This window comes from Labeo rohita, chromosome 19 (genome assembly GCF_022985175.1).
Source record: "Labeo rohita strain BAU-BD-2019 chromosome 19, IGBB_LRoh.1.0, whole genome shotgun sequence".
Taxonomy (NCBI): Eukaryota; Metazoa; Chordata; class Actinopteri; order Cypriniformes; family Cyprinidae; genus Labeo; species Labeo rohita.
Window position 1 is genome coordinate 25,921,402 of NC_066887.1, and position 18,772 is coordinate 25,940,173.

The following is an 18,772-nucleotide window of genomic DNA, read 5'->3' on the forward strand; positions in this document are numbered from 1 at the left end:
TTTAACTTGATGTGCTAAAAATAAAAAAAATCTAAAAACTATAGATATACCTAGAAAAACTACTAAAAATGAAATAATAACTACTAATAATAAAATATGTTGCTTTGGCAACAAGCTGGAAAAAAAAAATTCTCATTTTTAATTTTGTTTAATTTAACTTGATGTGCTAAAATAACTAAAACCAACAAAATTTTTAAAAACTATACATATAATTAGAATAACTACTATAAATAAAAAAAAAATTATTAATAAATAAATTAAATAAATTAAAATAAATAATTACTAAAACTTAAACTAAAATTGAAAATAAAAAAAATCAGATTATATAAATATATAAATTTTGTTTAACTAAAACAAATAAAAATGTATAAACAATATATAGAAAGTACTAAAAAATGACAAATAAATAAATAATAATAATAATAAAAGAAATATTTACTAAAAGTTTAAAAGTTTATATATATATATATATATATATATATATATATATATGAATCTGAATTTTTTATATATATATATATATATATATAAATTCATATATATATATATATAAATTCATATATATATATATATATATATATATATATATAATTTCTCAGTGATACTAAAATAATACTGGTTTGAGCTTGATGAATACAGTCAACACAACTTTGAAAATGAAACTTTCTAAAAAGAAAGACAATAACAAAAGAGGTGTGTGTGTGTTTACTGATCCGTCTGGCAAAGGCCCAACTTTAACCAGAATACAAAGGGAAGAGTCACACCTGTGCGTTATTCTCCTGAAACACACACACATGGTCAAACTGATGCCTCTGACCTCCGACCATTGTGATTTTTTTCCTGTCACCGGTGAAACATAAACCCTGGGAGACAAAATACTCCATCCTATTGACACACGAACAGGACAATTTGTGCTTTCGCTCGGCCTGGGAATTATCATTGTCCTAAATGAACTCAAATAGTTCTAGTCCATGATGCTGAGTGATCAAATTATACAACATAGTTAGCAAAATGAAGGAATAGCAATACGACATTGCGTGAATGTCACAGGAAATGCGAAATGCAAAAAACACAAGGTCGGCGACAATCGCATTTTCCAAAAATATCTTTTATTTTCACATAAGAATCTTCACATTAACTGTTTTGTTTTTTGTTTTTTATCAAAGGTCTCTTTTTTATATAATCCTCTTTATATACATAATATACATTTTACACAATACATGTACAAAATAAGAATATGAGAATGAAAAAGCAAATAAAATAGAAGTCAAAAAATGAATGGGAGTGATCTAACGTTAGTCGTATACAGCTGCGTCAGTCGTACGAACAACTGCCCGGAATTGAGCTTAAACAGCTACATCATGTCAGAGTCAGTGGTGTTTTGTTCATAGTGCTTTAGCGGTTTAGTGTTAGAAACGTGTGTCCTTCTCAAACTGTAAACCTGCTCCAGTTTTCCCACACAAACGGTTCCTGGTAGTATATAGTATATGTAGATTAAGAACACAAATATCAGACTTAGTAATAGGATAATGTATCAGGCAGGTCAACTAATCAGCCGATAATCAGCCATTCTGAGATTCATCAGTCAATAACTGTGGCTTTTTTAATTAAATATTAGTTAAAATAAGTTTTAGAAATAAATCATTTGCTATATATATATATATATATATATATATATATATATATATATATATATATATATATATATATATGATGCAGTTTAAGTGATTTTAAAGGTCTCATTTTTATCAGTATTTTGTCTTTTTTTAATTTTATATTGTTTTTTACTGGACATGGGCAACCCTATATACCTCCATGACCCATATCATTTGGCCATTAATATTTTGCATTATTTAGTATAGTCCAATTACTGAAACAAATCAGTTAAATTACTTTACTTGGGTGTCAAAACCCTTCTGTTGGCTTCCAGTCTATTTGTGATGTGCAAGTGTGTGTGTGCTTCTCATTGATTGTGCTTGGCAGCTTAAATGCTGAGGGTGCTGATCTGTCCCACTGTCCTGGGACAGGCCATCACATTGCCTCTACTAACACACACACTCTAAAAAAGCTGGGTTATTTTTTAACCCAAATGCTGGGTTCAGCCCGTCGGGTCATTTTATTGGGTTATTTTTAATATTTTTACCCAGGTGCTGGGTAGTTTTTCTGTAAGTTGCTGGGTCATTTTTTTTCTACCCAACTGCTGGGTTGAGCCTGTCTCTGACAAAACAACCCAGCTGCTGAGTTACAGTCAGAGCACTGGCTTTTTGAGAGAGCGGTTCTCAGCGCTGCCGATTTGCACTTCTTCAGTGAAATAAAGGTTTGTATACATTTTATTTCATTTATAAAGTCTTTACTTCGTTGTAAATTGTATTATTCTATGCAAAGCAACATAAGGACGAGATGTCAGTCAGCTGTGTCAGCAGTGGTTGTTTCACAGGATGGAAACACCTTGTGCCTTGCATAAAATAAATGGATTTTATTAATTATTGTACTAAGTTTAATCTTAAAATATGTTCTCTAATGTCAGTACTGTTTATTTATGGATTTATGGAGTTTTTGGAGTCAGCAAGGGCACCTTTCAGCTACGAGTGAAACGTGAGGCCGCGGTCTGAAGTTTGCAGTTAACCCGGCAAACAGCAGCCCTTCACCGGCTCAGATTTCGACGACACACCAGCATGAGAATTAGTGCTATTTCGGTTAAAAGCAATTACAGTGAACGGCTGAATACACTAAAATTAAAATTCTACTTTTAAATGTTACACTTTTTGTCTAAAATGCTTGTTTGCGAGTTTAAATGTATGTAATTTCGTAAACTATGCTGTATTCACCCAAATAAATTCACTTTGTCTTGTATTTTGCCTATATGTTCTTGCTAAAAAAAAAATAAAAAATGTTCATCTTTTGATTATTGTTGTTGCCTCTAGTAATTCTGTGTGTTTTTATAAGTTCCAGTCCATTTTAAACCAGCAAAATAATAATTTTTAAACAATAGCTGACTTCAATAAAATAACCCAGCATGTTTGGTATAAACATTTAACCCAACCAGCTGGATCAAAATCACCCCGCATGTGTTTTGTCCAATATTTACCCAGTGCTGGGTTGCTAAATAACCCAAGTTGGTTTGTTTTTAATCCAGCATTTTTTAGAGTGAGGCAGTATGTGTTTCTGGGCAAATCAACATTTCCTTTTTCGCCAGCTTTTCCTCCTGTCTTTCATCTACACATCTACATACACATTAATCCATGGAGTCTCTCCTCTCTCACATCTCATTTCCTCTCTCTCTCTTTCTCTCTGTCACACAGTAAACATGTTTGCTCACTATATACAGTAATTTGCTCTGCAGCACACCTAATAATTTACTAACTCTTTAAACAATGAATGTACAAAAACAACACAGCATTTGTGAATGGAAGTGTGTCAGTGGGTTTGGTAAACAGTATCGGATGCCTCCGTCCTCTGACAGGGTGCTGGCACCCAATCTGACAGCCTCTATGAGGATGTCCTATCAAAGAAACCAGCACCATTTCAATGGAAAAGGAGTTTGTGTGTGTTCTGTGCTGTATTTCCAGGTTTACATCCAGGTACAGCACACGGTCTTGTAAAATCATGAGAAAAAAGTGAGAATGAAACCCACTGAGCTGATGCTACATAAATTAATACGAAACTCAATTATTTCTCTGGATCAACAAAACATGAGAAAACAATGAAAGGTTTGATCGTTCTGCTCCTCCGAGAGAAGCTCTGTGTCTTTGGCTCAATCGTGGCTTGCGTCCCCTCATTACGAAACTCAATTCAAATTCTGCATTAAAGTTTCAGTATGTTCTTATCCAGTTTTTGTGTAGTCCGGCGTTTATATGAGAAAAACAATGGAAAAGGGAAAAAAATCCCTTTGCATGAACAATATTTCCAGAAAAATACTGACGTCTCGTTTTGTCTTTAGAAGTGTCCGAAAGTTCAAAGCCCTCTTCATTCCAGTTACGCTTCTCCACCGGCACCAGCGGTGTGAGAGAGCTCCACTTCCTGTATGTGTCTCCCAATGGCCAGCACTGGGATGTAAAGAGCTACCCCTGTGTGCTTCCATCAACACAGGCCGCCGTCATTATAGTCTTTTGTAAGTGTAAATTAGTCCAATGTCCGTCTCACTGTAAGACCAGCAATAATAAAATAGGGAGCAAGGTTGTGAGAACAGTCCAGGATGCTATTGAAATGGCGGAGTTTGTCCGCATGCTTTTCTGTACTTCAGGAAGAGACACAACTGGGTCATCTGTAACAGGGAAGTAATAAATATTTAGTTTAAAAAATATATATATTAAAGATTATATAAAGATTATATAAAGATTTTTATTTTTTAATAAATATTTGATATTGTTTTATTCAGTGCATATTAAACTGAGCACAAATGAGAGTATAGACATTTATAATGATAATGCTGTCAAACGATTAATCACGATTAATCGCCAAAATAAAAGTTTTTGTTTACATAATATATGTGTGTACTGTGTATATGTATTATGTATATATAAATACACACACATGCATGTATATAGTTAAGAAAAATATGTTTATATATCAAAAAGTATTTATATATATAATATCAATTATATAAGTATAAATATATACATGTAAATATATGTACATATTTTCGAAATATATACTGTGTGTATGTGTGTTTATATACTCATAATATACACACATCTACTATGTAGACAAAAACTTTTATTTTGGATTCGATTAATCACGATTAATTGTTTGACAGCACATTTACAAACATTTAGATTTTAAATGAATGCTATTCTTTTGAATTTATATTATAAATAGTTTTATCATTTTATAAAATGGTGTATATATATATATATATATATATATAAATATAAACACTCTACCAATCAAAGGTTTATAATAATTAAGATTTTTTAATCTTTTTGAAAGAGGTCTTTTATGCCGACCCAGACTGCACTTATTTGATAAAAAAAAATTCTGTAAAAACTGTAATACTGTGAAATACTTCTACAATTTTAAAGTAATATTATTTATTTTTTTTAATATGTAACTTATTCCTGTGATGGCAAAGCTGAATTTTCAGCAGCCATTACACCAGTCTTCAGTGTCACATAATTAATATAATCAATTTTGAAAACAACTGTGCTGTTTAATATTTTGTGGAAAGATGTTTGTTAAAATTATATACTGCAACTTGCTTGAGATTTAAAACTCAGCTGGCGTGACCGTACCTGCTGGTAACCTATTAGAAGGTGTGTGAGCTCCTCCCCCTGTGGTCACTTTGGCTCCGCCTCCTGTGCCAACCCTGGCTTCTTGAGAACCTGAATGGAAACAAACACCAGTGAATACACAGATCAACTAAAAAAATGGAGTTTGAAGATTTGCAAATTCACCTACAAACCACCAGGGTGGCGATACTCACCATCACTGGCGACTACGTCCACTCGGAGTCTCAAACAATCCTCTCCGTGGTGGTGCAGTGGTTTGGCTGTAAGGCAAAAAGAAGACGACCATCAGGATTTAGGGAGATAAAAGGATAACGCAGAGTGGTAAATGAGTAAATGAGTAGCAGACAGGTTAATTAGAAAGGAGGTTAATAGTGTTAGACATGTAGTGGCTAATCCACTTCTCTTTAGCAGCCATCTGGACCTGTGACCTGTGTCTGATCTCTTTTATTACTAGTGGTGGAACTGTACTCTAATTCTTAAGGCGCCTACAAGAATTTACACTTAGCCAGAGCTGCGAATCCATTGATTTCAACTGGAAATGGTGAAAATTGAGTTTAGTGCTTTGTGCTTGAACTAACTGACATTAATCTTTCCAAACGGTCAAAACAGACCCAATTCATTTTTATCCATGAAACGCTCCACCTTCGAACATTTGCACAATTAGCTTTCTTAGCAGTATGCTTTCCTAGAAGGATCTAAATTGGGTTGTCGAATTTCACCATTGTTAATTCTAGACTTCCATATTCCAGTCCGCATGCTGGCTGAATTGCGCTCCTTGTGTTTCCGACTGCCCAAAGTCCCCAAGGATAGCCTATGGGGATGCCAGAAAGACACGTAGCGGTTTTGCTGCCAGTTTAGCAGTCCAACACATGAATTGAAATGTATTCATTACTGTGGTGCTAAAGGAGGGCTCGAATATGACTCACAGGCTTAGCATTCAGCGCATGGTTTGCGGGGCAATAAATCTATAACCGGTTTTCGGATGTTCAAAAGCATTTCCACCCCTAACCATTCTTCAAAACGACCCAGAATGAATGTTACATTCATAGTTTAAGTGCAAGCTGACTTTGTAAGGCTTGTACTCACAGATGTAGTAGTAGCTCTCGCCCTGTCTGAACTCTTTTCCAAGAGTGAACGGCGTGAAGCGCTGGAACTTCTCTGAGAACTTCTCGGGCGCGTGCAGGGCGAAAGGGTGGCCGCATTCCCAACGCATCTGGTCGTAGGACTGTGGGCGGCAGGTGTCGTAGTCTTCACGTTCCACCATGTAGAGCACGTAGCGCTCGGCGTCCTGTGATGGCACTTCGCCCAGCGGGTAGTGAGGGCAAACGATGTCCAAGTAGTCGTTCAGGCGTACCTCAACCGCATAGTTGTTCCTTCTGAACCTGAAAGAACAAGTGGGATTTGGTAAATATTCCAGAGGCAAATGCTAAGGTACAAAACTCAATTTTGTGAGACAATCTCATCTAACATTAGAGATCTGCAGACAACAAGAAACGAAAACGAGAATAACTCTGTCCCTTCGCTGACGAGAATTCTTCATTTAGAGAACTTTCATGGAGCATCTGACTTGAATGCCAAGCCTGATGCAATCACATTTTCAATTGCCCTCGCATTGATCTACAATACCATCTCAAAGACGACCAGGCGCCAAATCACAAGGGGACGGCGACGGGGAAGAAAAGACAAAAAATGCGAACAATGGAAAGACAGATGAGTATGCTGATTTCTTTGTAGAAGAAGAGCTGAGACAGATGCATGAATATAGATTATTCAGACCATCGGTTCACTGATCGAACCACACGCTGTCCGTAGTCAGAGAATAGGCCAGAACATGGACGTGTTGGCGTGAATGTGTGCAACGTATTGATCTCGCTCGCCTCCGGAGAGCAGAGTCTTATTTACGTAAAGATATTAGCAATCTGTCAGGTTGCATCACCAGTTGATGACTATTGACTATCTGCAGAAACACACGCTCACACTCACAAACACAAATAGAAAAATAAATCTGCGTTTCGTCAACACTCCCTTACAGATAAACACATGCACTCTGGTTGACGGAGTCATACACACCCTGTCTATGCCACACTTCTCCCTTTCATTTGACACACGGAGGGAGGCGACGGAGACAGTCTGCCTGTCTGCGCCTCTCCACGCCCTCCCTCTCCCCAGCATTTGCTTCATTCTTGGTTCTGCTCCTGTAGCTCCTCTGGCAGTATGCTATCTCTGTTTATGTGCTGCCCACTGATAGAAGAACGCCAGAGGTAGAAAGAATGCCCTCGTTTATTTATCCATCCATCCATCATCGGATGCCACTTTAGATTCCATATGTTCGTTTCTGAGCTCAGCTCAGGTTCAGACTTCTTCATTATGAGCTCAGTATCAGCCAGGTCTAAAATCAACTTTTTGGGCTCCCCGGGCGCAACTTTTTGGATGGTGATCAGGTTCACTTCTCACACTCTCAAATGTGTTTTTTTTTTGTGGAGTTCAAGTTTTTACAGTCTTAAATTTGCTATTAAAGCTTGCTTGCCCTTAAAGTTGTGATGAAACGGATATAGCGAGCGATTTCATTCATATTGTGACGTACATCCCAGTGGGCACTTCTTTCAATTAAATTCTTTGGTTGTCGCAAGCTTGCATTCGACTGAAAAAAATGGGTAAAAGTGGAAGTCTAAAAGTGGTCTGACGTTTTACTAGACGACTGAGTTGAGATGTTTGGATTCAAAATTAAAACATGCACAGTTGAATCATTCACAGTGAAATCAAAAACATGCATTTACAAAAGTAGGTAGGGTGAAACTTCATTTGATGCTGACTGCAAAGCACCATACTTTGTGGCATAATTTGTCCAGCACTGTTTATGTAAAGAAGTGACTGATACCTCAAATTGTGTGGCTTCCAAACATAAAATATCTAGACTTACAATTTCTTTGTGGAAACACAGCAATTACTTACAATAAAGGAGTGAGCAATATGTAGCGACTAGAATATCGTCGAGACTTGAGGATCGACTCTTTACACTTGGGCTAGTAAGTACACAAAAACAAATGTCCTTTTAACCATCTAGAAGACTGTAGCAACCAACTCCCTAGCTTTAGAGTAGTGGATCTTGCACAAGAACTTTTCTTTACAAAGCTGCCGCTGAAATATTGGAACACAAACCTCTCAGGGGCTTAAACAAACGTCATAGACACTAACTGGGATCCTCCTAACTTCTGGAGAATTTCAGCTTTCCTCCCTGACTGCTAAAACAGGAGTGGCATTATTTCCCAGAGTGGGTGTATCTGTCGGTGTGTGACAACATCCACACGTCTGCTCGATGATCAAAGTCTCCAAATTCTCTCCTGCTCTCTCTTTTTCTTGTTTGTTGATGGGGGGGACCCCTTGGTCTTAGGACAGACGATCTGGCTCCAGACCTCTTCTAGTCTTACACACACACAGCCCTTTTAATTGGCCTGCTGCTTTCACTCACTGCTGATCCAAACACACACACACAGAGCTACACATGAAGCCAAACTTAGCACTCCCAGTCACACACTTCAATTCTCTGGTGGCCGTCCACGGGAGTCACACACTGATGCATCTTTGTTTGATGAATGAAGCAAATATACCTCACCGCCAATAATAATTTACATGTCTCACATTCTTTAACTGCTGTCAGCAGATGCTTGGGAGCAGTCATCTGGCACACCAGCACACACACACACCCCGTTAAAGCCCTGATTAAAATCTGTTTGTGGTATGGCCCCAATGTGTTCATCAAAAGGGGGTCGGGAGGGGGGGCAATTAAAACACAAAGACTGGAATTAAAGTGGTCCCAGAGGGGGGCAATTATGCTGCTCCCCCTTCAGCCCCCGGGGGCTGGGAGTCAGTGGGGAGGGTGGGAGAAAGCAGTGGGGGATGGACCCCGTCTCAATACGGGGGTCAGCGGGTGCTCCCCGCACCAGTGTCCTTTCAAGCGCTACAGTTACTTTATCAATGCCTTTATTCATACAGTAATGCCATTCGCTCATTCTCGCATCATTCATTCTACATACTGGGCTAAACTTCATCTTGAGCATCCATAGATGAACTTAAATCATTTACGCTTTGTGTTCCGTCCTCTGACTTTTTTGTTCCAGACTTCAAGTGAGGCTCGATAATGGTGGTAAGGTTTAACAAAGGGACAGATGAAATATTAAAAATGTTCTCTTCATCTAAGTTTTAATCTCACAAATGACTATGCTTTATTAGTACTATTTATGCATTATTAGTATTATAATTTTTAGTAGTATTGCAATATTGGCAAAGCAGTAAAAATTCATAAAAATAAAAGATAATACTGAAAATGCAAAAAACAACTAGTATTAACAAACTAAATAATAAAATATACTAATCACCCCCAAAATCAAAATCAAAATTAAAAAATAAAAACAAAATCAATCAAGTAAAAACAAGAACAAAAAAACTTTGTAAAAACTAAGCAAAAACATTTTTAGCAAGTCAAAAATAAAATAAAAAAATAGAAATTATAAATCAAAAGATAGATATATATATTTGATAATTGATTTATTGATTTGATTTTTGTAATTTGATTTATATAATGTTGATTTTTTTTTCTGTTCTTGATTTTTTTAAATAACATATACACACACTTATATATATCACAAAATCAAAACAAAAACAATCAACTAAAAACAACAAAAAAAAAAAAATTATACAAAAAATTAATAAACATTTCTAATCAAGTCTAATAAGATAAAATAAAAAAAATGATAAATTTATAATCAACAACAGAGAAAAAAAAAAAAAAATCAAAGGAACATAAATCAAATCTCTATCTATCTATCTATATGATATATGTGTGTATAGATAGATAGATTTTTTATTTTGGCAGGATGATTTTATATATATATCTCAACATAAAAAAAAAAAAATTACACTCCAGTCTTACCCTCCTGTCTTTCATTTGAGTAAATTAAAAAATGAGAATGAATGAACTCTGTGCTTGATTTATGAACACAAATATCTGGCAGACGAAGAACACGGGTGCTTGTGAGTCACGTCCGTGTTTACGGTAAAACATGAATAGCTGAAGTTCTTTCATCCTGAGCTCATCTTCCGGTAAAAATCAGTGGAACGCTCAGTAGGGAGAATCGAATCGATGCCAACTGGGTGACTGTAGGGTTAATCTCAGGTCTCCTAATCTTCAGTTCAAAGTTTTGTTTTTGTTGTTCTTTTTTAGCCCCTCTAAGTCTGTCTATCAATTGGTCTCTCCTCCCTCGCCCTCTCTCATTTCAACACTCTATCACTCGCTGGAATGCCGGAGCTCAGAGAAGGGGGGGGAGGTGATCAGTGGGGGGTGAGAGCGTGAGGAAATACTGGGAGTCAGCAGCGTAGACCTTAACATACACAGATGCAGGAAAGTTGGTTAATACTCTAGAAAAGTGCACATTCTTTCCACATTCACCTGTTTAATAGAAAAGGTCTGAGGTATTTAAACGCCCACCCACACACACACACACAAAGTCGCTCCAACAATAGGCCCACCAACATCCCCGTCATTCGATCTGTGATCTTTTGTAGCCTTCACCACCTGATACTACAGTCTAAACGGTAATTAACGAAATTCTGACCCGGATCTGTTTAAATATCCATCCTTCACTTTCGCCCGCACACCTGCGTTCGCTGGCTAAAACGACTATGTCATTAGCCCCCGAAACCTCTGTCGTTTTAATTCAGGCGGCGTTGTTCCGGGTGACTGGTTCGGAATGCAGCGCGGCAGGATCATCGGGTGCTCTGTGCTCCAGGATTACCCGGCCTAGGTTGCAGAGGGGCCAGGGGCCTCATTCAGTTTAACGCAAGCAGAAAGAGAGAGAGAGAGAGATGAGGGGCCCATAGCAAGCTCTTTTATTGTTCTAAAACACAGTTGGAGCGTTACAGTGGAGTGGTTTGGCTGGAAACGCAACAAAGGCTGGTGGGAGACAGAAAGAGAGCGATAGAAGGGAAAAAGGGAAAGGAGACGGTTCAGTTTGGAAAGGAAGATTTGGTCTATATTTTTGCAAAAAAAACCCTGCTTTGTACTGTGCAGGTGTAAGAGAGATAAAGAATGTGAAGAATGGAAAAAAGCAAGGAATCCTTTGATAAACCAGAACGGGCCGCTTTTGCGCTTGTCCTCACCCTGACTCGGACCAGACCCGCTCTTTCATCTTTTCTTCAATCCATCCATCTCTGTCCACTCTCTCGGTTCGTCTCTCAGCGCTCAATAAGCCTGTTTGATCCCCCATTCATTCTCCCGATGACCCCGCCTCCGGGCGTTCTTAACCAATCAGAAAGCGGCTCGCTGGAATTCGAGGTATGCTGGTTGGTGACCTACGCTTGTGGACACTAACTCTGGCCTTTCGCAATTGCCATGGCAACCAAAACTGACCGGTTCCCCCATTCGTGACAATATTCCACACCGGGGTTTTTTCAAGCTATCTTGTTTACATACATCTTATCCCCATCAATCCTTTTCTTTCTCCTCAAATCGCTCAATCTTTTGTCTCTGAGCATCATTGATCAAGTTGTCAGATTTGCTTTCTCAAATGACTGAGCTCTTTCCTCTTTTGTAAAGAAATGGTAGCATGTGATAAAGATCTACTTTTCAATTCAATGTCTAACCTGTGTATAATATCAAGAGCTTCATTTTTAAACTCTTAATTCGTACAGTGTCTTAAAAGCTGATTTAGGAATCAGCCATCTAATTCCTTATTTGTCCAATCTGTCACACTAATTACGGACCCAACCGGTTAACTGCACCAACTGGCTCAGCTCATGCTGATGTCCTCTTGTGGATAAATGAATTACATAAATAATTAAAAACATGGGAGCACTTGGTGTGAAGGGAAATGAGAAGTACACAAGGCGACTCATATCGCTATGAATATGGCCTCAGTAGTTCCTTGCATTGTTTGGGAATTAGCCATCCTGCAGGGGGAGTGGCTTCTCACACCATCCTGTAATAAAATGTGTGCAATGCGTCGTGGGAATGGACCTTCATCTTAAAAACCAGTCCATTCAAAAAGTACAAACAACAAGAGTTCGGAGACGAAACCACATGTGGTTGGAACTGTGACAACAAGATCCTAAGACAACAAACACACTCACACAAACATCACATCCCAGACAAATACTTAGCGTGTGATTGTAAAGTACTCTTAAATACCTGTTAAAAGATGGATCTGCGTTCTTAAATATGAAAGGATCTGATTAAACAAGAAAGACAAAAAAATGAGGTGAAAGGGAGGGAATTCTGGGAATTCTGAGGGAGTTGAAGAATGTGACAACAGCTGTATGATAAAACAGAAAGATAACAGTAGGTGTAATGAACAAATCATCTTTGAAACAAAGTGCGTGAGAAAGCAACGAGGGACAAATGTGAGGTGGGCGCATAGGCACGTGTTCATCCCCCTATATTGAGCCGTAGACAAAACGATCACTTTCTCAAGCCCTTTAACTCATGTGAATAATAATTCACAGAGTATGCGTGCGCACAAGGAAGTGTGTATCTCAGACTTCTGTAAGAAGTGGGCCGCTTGCGTGCGCAAGTGTGTGAGAAAGGTATTGTTTATTGTACGCGCAGGATGTGCAGTTTTCCCGGGAAAACACTTGGCCAGGAAACTCACGCTTGGCGAGGGAAAATGCCGTCTCCTCAACCTTTGCCCAGAGTTCACTTGCTCACTCATGTCTGGAAATCGAATATATGGGAAATCTCTCAGGATTTGAGAAATATCACATATTTCACACATTATAGAAAGAAAACACTTCTGGCCGATAGGGACTGCATGTAGGAGCTTAAATGAATAAGGACTGCTGGAGAAGATTATCACGGGTCAGCAATCAGAGCCAGATTCAATTCACAAGACGAAAGATTAAGAGCTGATTACAATCTGGAGAAGGGATGGAGGCAATGAAGACGTCAATTCTGCGAAATGGGTTTATAAATCTTAAAAATGTGTTCAAGAGAAAAATGTTGTTCATGCTGTTCCAAATCCAGAAGGCTTTGGTTCATCTTCAAAACTGATTTTTAATGGAATATGAGAGATTTCTTTTGTTCCATTTAAAGAGAACCCTGGGTATTAAGACTTGTATGGCTTAAAATAACATGAATGATGTCTTGTACTGAAATATATAGCAGATAACCCATGAAAGATTTATGTTATTTAAAAAATTCACATTGTTTCACGGTGTCATGACAAGCGTTTGCATGTTTACATCCTGCCAGTACGGCATCTAGTGTTTCTTGTCTCTGTCTACTGTGGTCTACTAAAAGCCTGAAAGGCATCAGGTCTAAAGTGAAGAGAACAAAGACTCGGGTCTTTAGGAAGTTTTATTCGTCCACAGGCATCTTCCCATTCTTTTCTCCTCTTGTTATTGCTAGGAAAGCAGTGAAGATTCCCATCACTTCTCTTGTTGCCCTTTTACTGAAAATTAAAACGAAAAACATACGCGTTGTGTATTACGAGTTGTGTTGTGGTAAAATAGCAACAGGTAGTGCCAGTAAATGGCATCTCCCATAGTCCAAAATATGTATAAAACAATGTGTTTTTTTTAAATAACGTAAATCTTTCATGGGTTTTCTACTACATATTTCAAAGAGAGACATCATTTAAGTTCAAGCCTTGAGACTTGAGGCTTCAAAAAGTTCATAAAAAGTAAACAATCCATATTAATCAAGCTGTTTATTTTGAGCACTTTATATGATGAACAGATTTAATTTAGGCTTTTATTCCTATATAAACATGGATTTGACAAACATCAAAGTGCTCATCAAATATGGCACTTGCTTGATCTTCATTTCTGTTTCAAAGATGAACTAAAGTCATGAGGGTGAGTAAATGATGCCAATTTTCATTTTGGGTGAATTCACCCTTTAAATGGAAACGTGTACTAAACCATCCGAAAAACAAACACTCAGTGGGTGGGAATCTGTAGAGCTTTGTGAATGACAGCCATTTGAATTCCGCAGATATCACCCGAATTCAGATTCAGGGAATGGACACATGGAGAAGGTGAAAGGGAGGAGAAAAGAGAGCAAGACAGGCTCTGGTGGTTATGGCTGCCAAACCCGATAAAGAAAAGCGAGGAAAAAAAATCCAACACCTCTTTTTCTTCCCTCTTTCACAGAGGGAAAGGAAATAAGGACAGGAACTGAATAAAAGGATGAAAAGCGCTGGCGTGTATGGGTGAGATAAAAGGTAGAGGGAATGAGGGAGAAGCCAGACAGGAGACCGGGAGAGAGGTGGGCTCGAGTGGCGGCCTCCCTATTTGAAGACCACCAGAGAGAGTGACAGACTACAGAGAGTGAATGGCACTTCATCACTCACTCTCTCACTGCCAGCCGAACACACACACACACACAGATCTGATGAGTTTAATGCTAAGTGACATGTAGACAAAAGCAAAATGGCACTTTATCACCGGTTTCTATCTCCACTTCTCTTCTCCGCACACATTTACAGACACGCACAGTGACAGACACACCGCATGAATGCCACTTCATTTCGGCTGTGAACTCTGGCCTGCAATTGGTCACACTAGCCCCTGGTTTTGTTCCACTGCAGATCTGCTGTGGGAGCGTGCTAATTTGGCTGGAACGTATAACAAAAAAGCACTTAGTTGGCAAAACCCCACAAGCAAAAAAGCCCTGTTCCATGGAAGAAAAAAAAAAACAGTGAATGGGACTTTTTCGTTAGAAAACCAAGAAAGACCCATTTCTGGCTGAATTAAACCATGTAAAAGGCCTTTTTTCAGGGTGAAACAGTAACACAATGGGGTGATCGCGAACAAGCGGGGAAGAAACAAAAATGTGAGGAGGTCGGAGAGTTTTGGGGCACTGATGGGATAGGGGCAGAGCGAAACGATAGAGGGAAAGAGTTAAAGAAAAAGGAGCAGAGGAGAGGTTGAACTTTGTGCCAGTTAACCATGCGGTACGGGGCACGCAGCCAGAGGAAAGGGAGGAGGTTTGGGAAGAACAGGTAGGAGAGAGAGGCCAACGAAAGAGAAGAAAGATGCAGAAAGACAAGAAATCTCTATAAGCCTTTGAGTGCTGATAAAATAACAACAGCAACAATTACAGAAAAGGTTGAGCATCTATAAGCAATCTTAAAAGATTAGTTCACCCTAGTTCAGTCATCATTTACTCACACTCCTGTTGTTCCAAAACCAAAAACATTGTTTTTCTCTTTATGTGGAACATAAAAGGTGAAATTGTAAATAGTAGACTAGCTGCTCTTTGCTATATGATTACAATAAATGGGGGCATTAAAAAGCATTCATAAATTTCCGGAAGTCATGCAGTGGCTTGAGTGACAAACAAAGAAATTTTAAGTTGTTATTCACAACCATGAAAAAAAAAAAAAAAAAGGATTTGGGACCAAATCATTGAGTAGGTAAGTATAAGATTTATGAACAAATCGGTTTTCTTAACTGGATTAAACAATTAATTGAAAAGGCTCCACTTTGAGTTTCATTTCATAAACTTTTATTAACATGGTAAAGAAAGCTAGGGCAGATGTTCACATTTTCAGTGAATAACGACTCACACAGTTTTTCACACAGATTTGGAGCTCCTTCCATAATATGTTAATGAGGGTGAATAAATAATTTTTAATTTTTTAGTGAACTATTACTAGTGGTACTTCCAAATGGTTAAACATGGAGAAAAACACACTCTACAAGAGTGAACAGAGAATTTAATAGTGGACGTTTAGTTAATAAATATATGAGTGAGTCAGTAAATCATAAACAAGGGTTGGATTACAACTGCTCACCAGGACACTCCTTAATCAGCTCACACCTTCCAGTTGATCAACTATTGACTGTGAGTAACAGTACAACACATGTGTTTCAGCAAGCAGCTGCAAGCACAACAAGAACACGCACCAACAAATTCAAACATGCACACTTACACGACCTGACTCAGAATCACCTCTCAGGCTGAAAAAAAACAAAAAACAGGCTCAGCTGCAATGGTCTGTCGACCCTGAAGTCAACCTTCCCCCAAGACTTACACACACCTACGCACACACACACACACACTCCGTCGACCATGTGTATCAGAGACATCAATACATAAATGCAACCACATTATTACACTTCATGGTCTATATTTCATTTGTGGAATTAATTAAAAGAAAAGAAAGCAGACAGAACTGCAGAAAGAAAGAAATGTGAAAAGAAAGAAAGAAAGAAAGAATAGCAGAAAGGCTGTAAGAAAGACGTGCAGGAAAAAAAAAGCATCTCCCCAGCCCCTCTAGTATTTCTGTGAAAACAGGATTAGATCACAGAGAGAGTGCGAAAGAGGGAAAGATTAAGATATGGAATAAAAATAGCAAGTATGCAGATTACACAGGCCATAAAATGATAATCATTACATCTGCTGAAGCAAATACTTATTGTTTTAAAATAAATCAATAGGTTAAATGGGTGCGTGTGTGTATTAGAGAGTGTGGGGTAAATGCTCTATATCATCAGTTTTCAGTCTGTTATCTGTTTCTCTGTATACACTGATTCAGTCTCACTGTTTTTGGGGTGTTGGAATATTAACACCAACTGTTTGGAGATGACAAAATTATTACTGTAACTCAGTTTGATCCTATCTCTTAATTGTCAGGTTTAGCTTTGAGAAATCTGATTCATTTGAACGAATCGTTTCATTTCAGTGAACCAGTTCACTATGGTAAGTATTTTTATTATTTTATTAAAGTATTTATAGTATTATCAATCAAAAATATTCACAGAAGTCCACACACACAAAGAAATACTTTATTATTATTATTATTTGACTATTTTTTGTATTTAAATAATTCTATAATCTATAAATAGATGCGCTATAGTTAATGTTTTGCCATATAACATTTCGTACAACCTCGAAAAAAGAATACCTTGTACCACCTTACATAGCACCTTTGAAACAAACTTCTTGCTTTCAGTCAATTGCAAACGCTCGGTGAGTCGGTTCAACCGAATCATTATAAAGATCCAGAATTGATTCGTTCGCGTCTGCCTCGTATCGGGAATTTGAGTTTTGCAATCCACTGATCTGCTCTGCACGTATCAGTCAGAAAAGTCACTCAACATCCAACACCTATTTCGACACCTCACTGACTCATAGGTAAAACGTCAAAAGGGCAAAACGTCTTGTCAGTTTCCTTGTATTTTTCTATTCAGTCTTTTGGGTTTTCCCACCATGAATTAACAGCATGAATTATTGCAAGACCGCTGCTGACCTTAAAATAAATGAATATGGTCATAACTATAACTCTGTTACTATTCCTGTTAAGATACGAGAACGAGCACAGTCAGCACACACCCAGCAAACATCACTTCTTCTTAGAAAGAGGCAGATTTACGTATCACATGTACAAATACAGGTAAACACAAATTCGGTGATGGGTAGTAGACAGATTATGACGCAATAAAAGTGCCCGAATTATGCATTTTGTTACAGGTAAAGATGTAACAACATCACAACGTCAAAACGCAGCCGCGACGTAAACAAGCACGAAACTCCGTTTATAGACTTTCCAAATGCACTGAGCATAAAACCCGTATTAAGATGCAAAGAAACATTCACATAAAGAGAAAAAAGTTGTAATCATTTACTTTAACCCTGAAAAAAAGGGCATATGACGCTGGAGCAAAAAAGTTACTAATAACTAAGCGTTTCAGCGTAAAGTAAATTCTATTATAATCATTATCACAATATTAAATTTAAAGGAAAAAAGAGTGACTTAAAAAAAAAATTTGACTTACTTAGGGTTGGTACTATTCCAGAAAACAGTGTGTCTCTCTGCAGAGGCGAGCAAAGCGCAGATACTCGCTGCGATGTGTAAAAGCCACACCAGGTCCATTATAGAGTCTCTGTGATTCAATCCAAATGAAGAAATTAACCAGCTATAGGTAAAGTTTCTTCTAAATCCCTGTTTCTGTACAGCCGTGTAGCTCTAAGCTTTTCTGAGTTGGTAATATGCTTTTAGTACTAAGCGCTACAAAGATTGACAATAAATCAAGAGATCCGTGTCTGTTATCTTTCTGGTCAGTACTGAATGAAACTTTCTTCGCGTCGCGTTTTGCTTTTGTTGAAAGACCTCCGCACAAGCCACGCCCCAACGCTCCAACAGCCAATCAGCACACAGGCGTTCTTTCCCACAGCGGAGCAGCAGTCGATCGCCCTCTACAGATGCATTGTAGCCCAAACTGAGGTTAGGAAATTGATTGTTATATTTTCCGAATATACTGGATTATGAGCTATTCTTAGAAGTCCGGTTCACATGGTTATGGAACAGCATATGATTAAAAATAAATGTTTTGTATCGATTCCCTCTCAGTCAAAGGACATCGCGTTCTGATTGGATTATGCGAGCGAACTGAAGTGTTAAAGCCCCCCTTTAACACTTTGGGTATAAATGCTTTCATCTCCTCCAATCAACAAAAGTTTTTATAAAGAACAAGGCATTGACACTTTCACACAGACTCGAAATGCAAGATAGACTAGTCTTTGGTCAATCCAATTAGGTCTGTCT

At 38.0% G+C, this 18,772-nt stretch overlaps 1 protein-coding gene across 1 annotated transcript; it reads right to left on the reverse strand.

The window, feature by feature from the left end:
- Positions 1 to 1,089: 1,089 nt before the first annotated feature.
- On the reverse strand, positions 1,090 to 18,289 carry efna1a (ephrin-A1a). The gene is made up of 5 exons (XM_051136751.1): positions 18,003 to 18,289; positions 6,315 to 6,610; positions 5,423 to 5,488; positions 5,232 to 5,321; positions 1,090 to 4,264 (listed from the first exon to the last, which is right to left on the reverse strand). The coding sequence occupies exons 1-5, from the start codon at positions 18,098 to 18,100 to the stop codon at positions 4,140 to 4,142; spliced, it is 675 nt and encodes a 224-aa protein (XP_050992708.1). The 5' UTR covers positions 18,101 to 18,289; the 3' UTR covers positions 1,090 to 4,139.
- Positions 18,290 to 18,772: the final 483 nt, after the last annotated feature.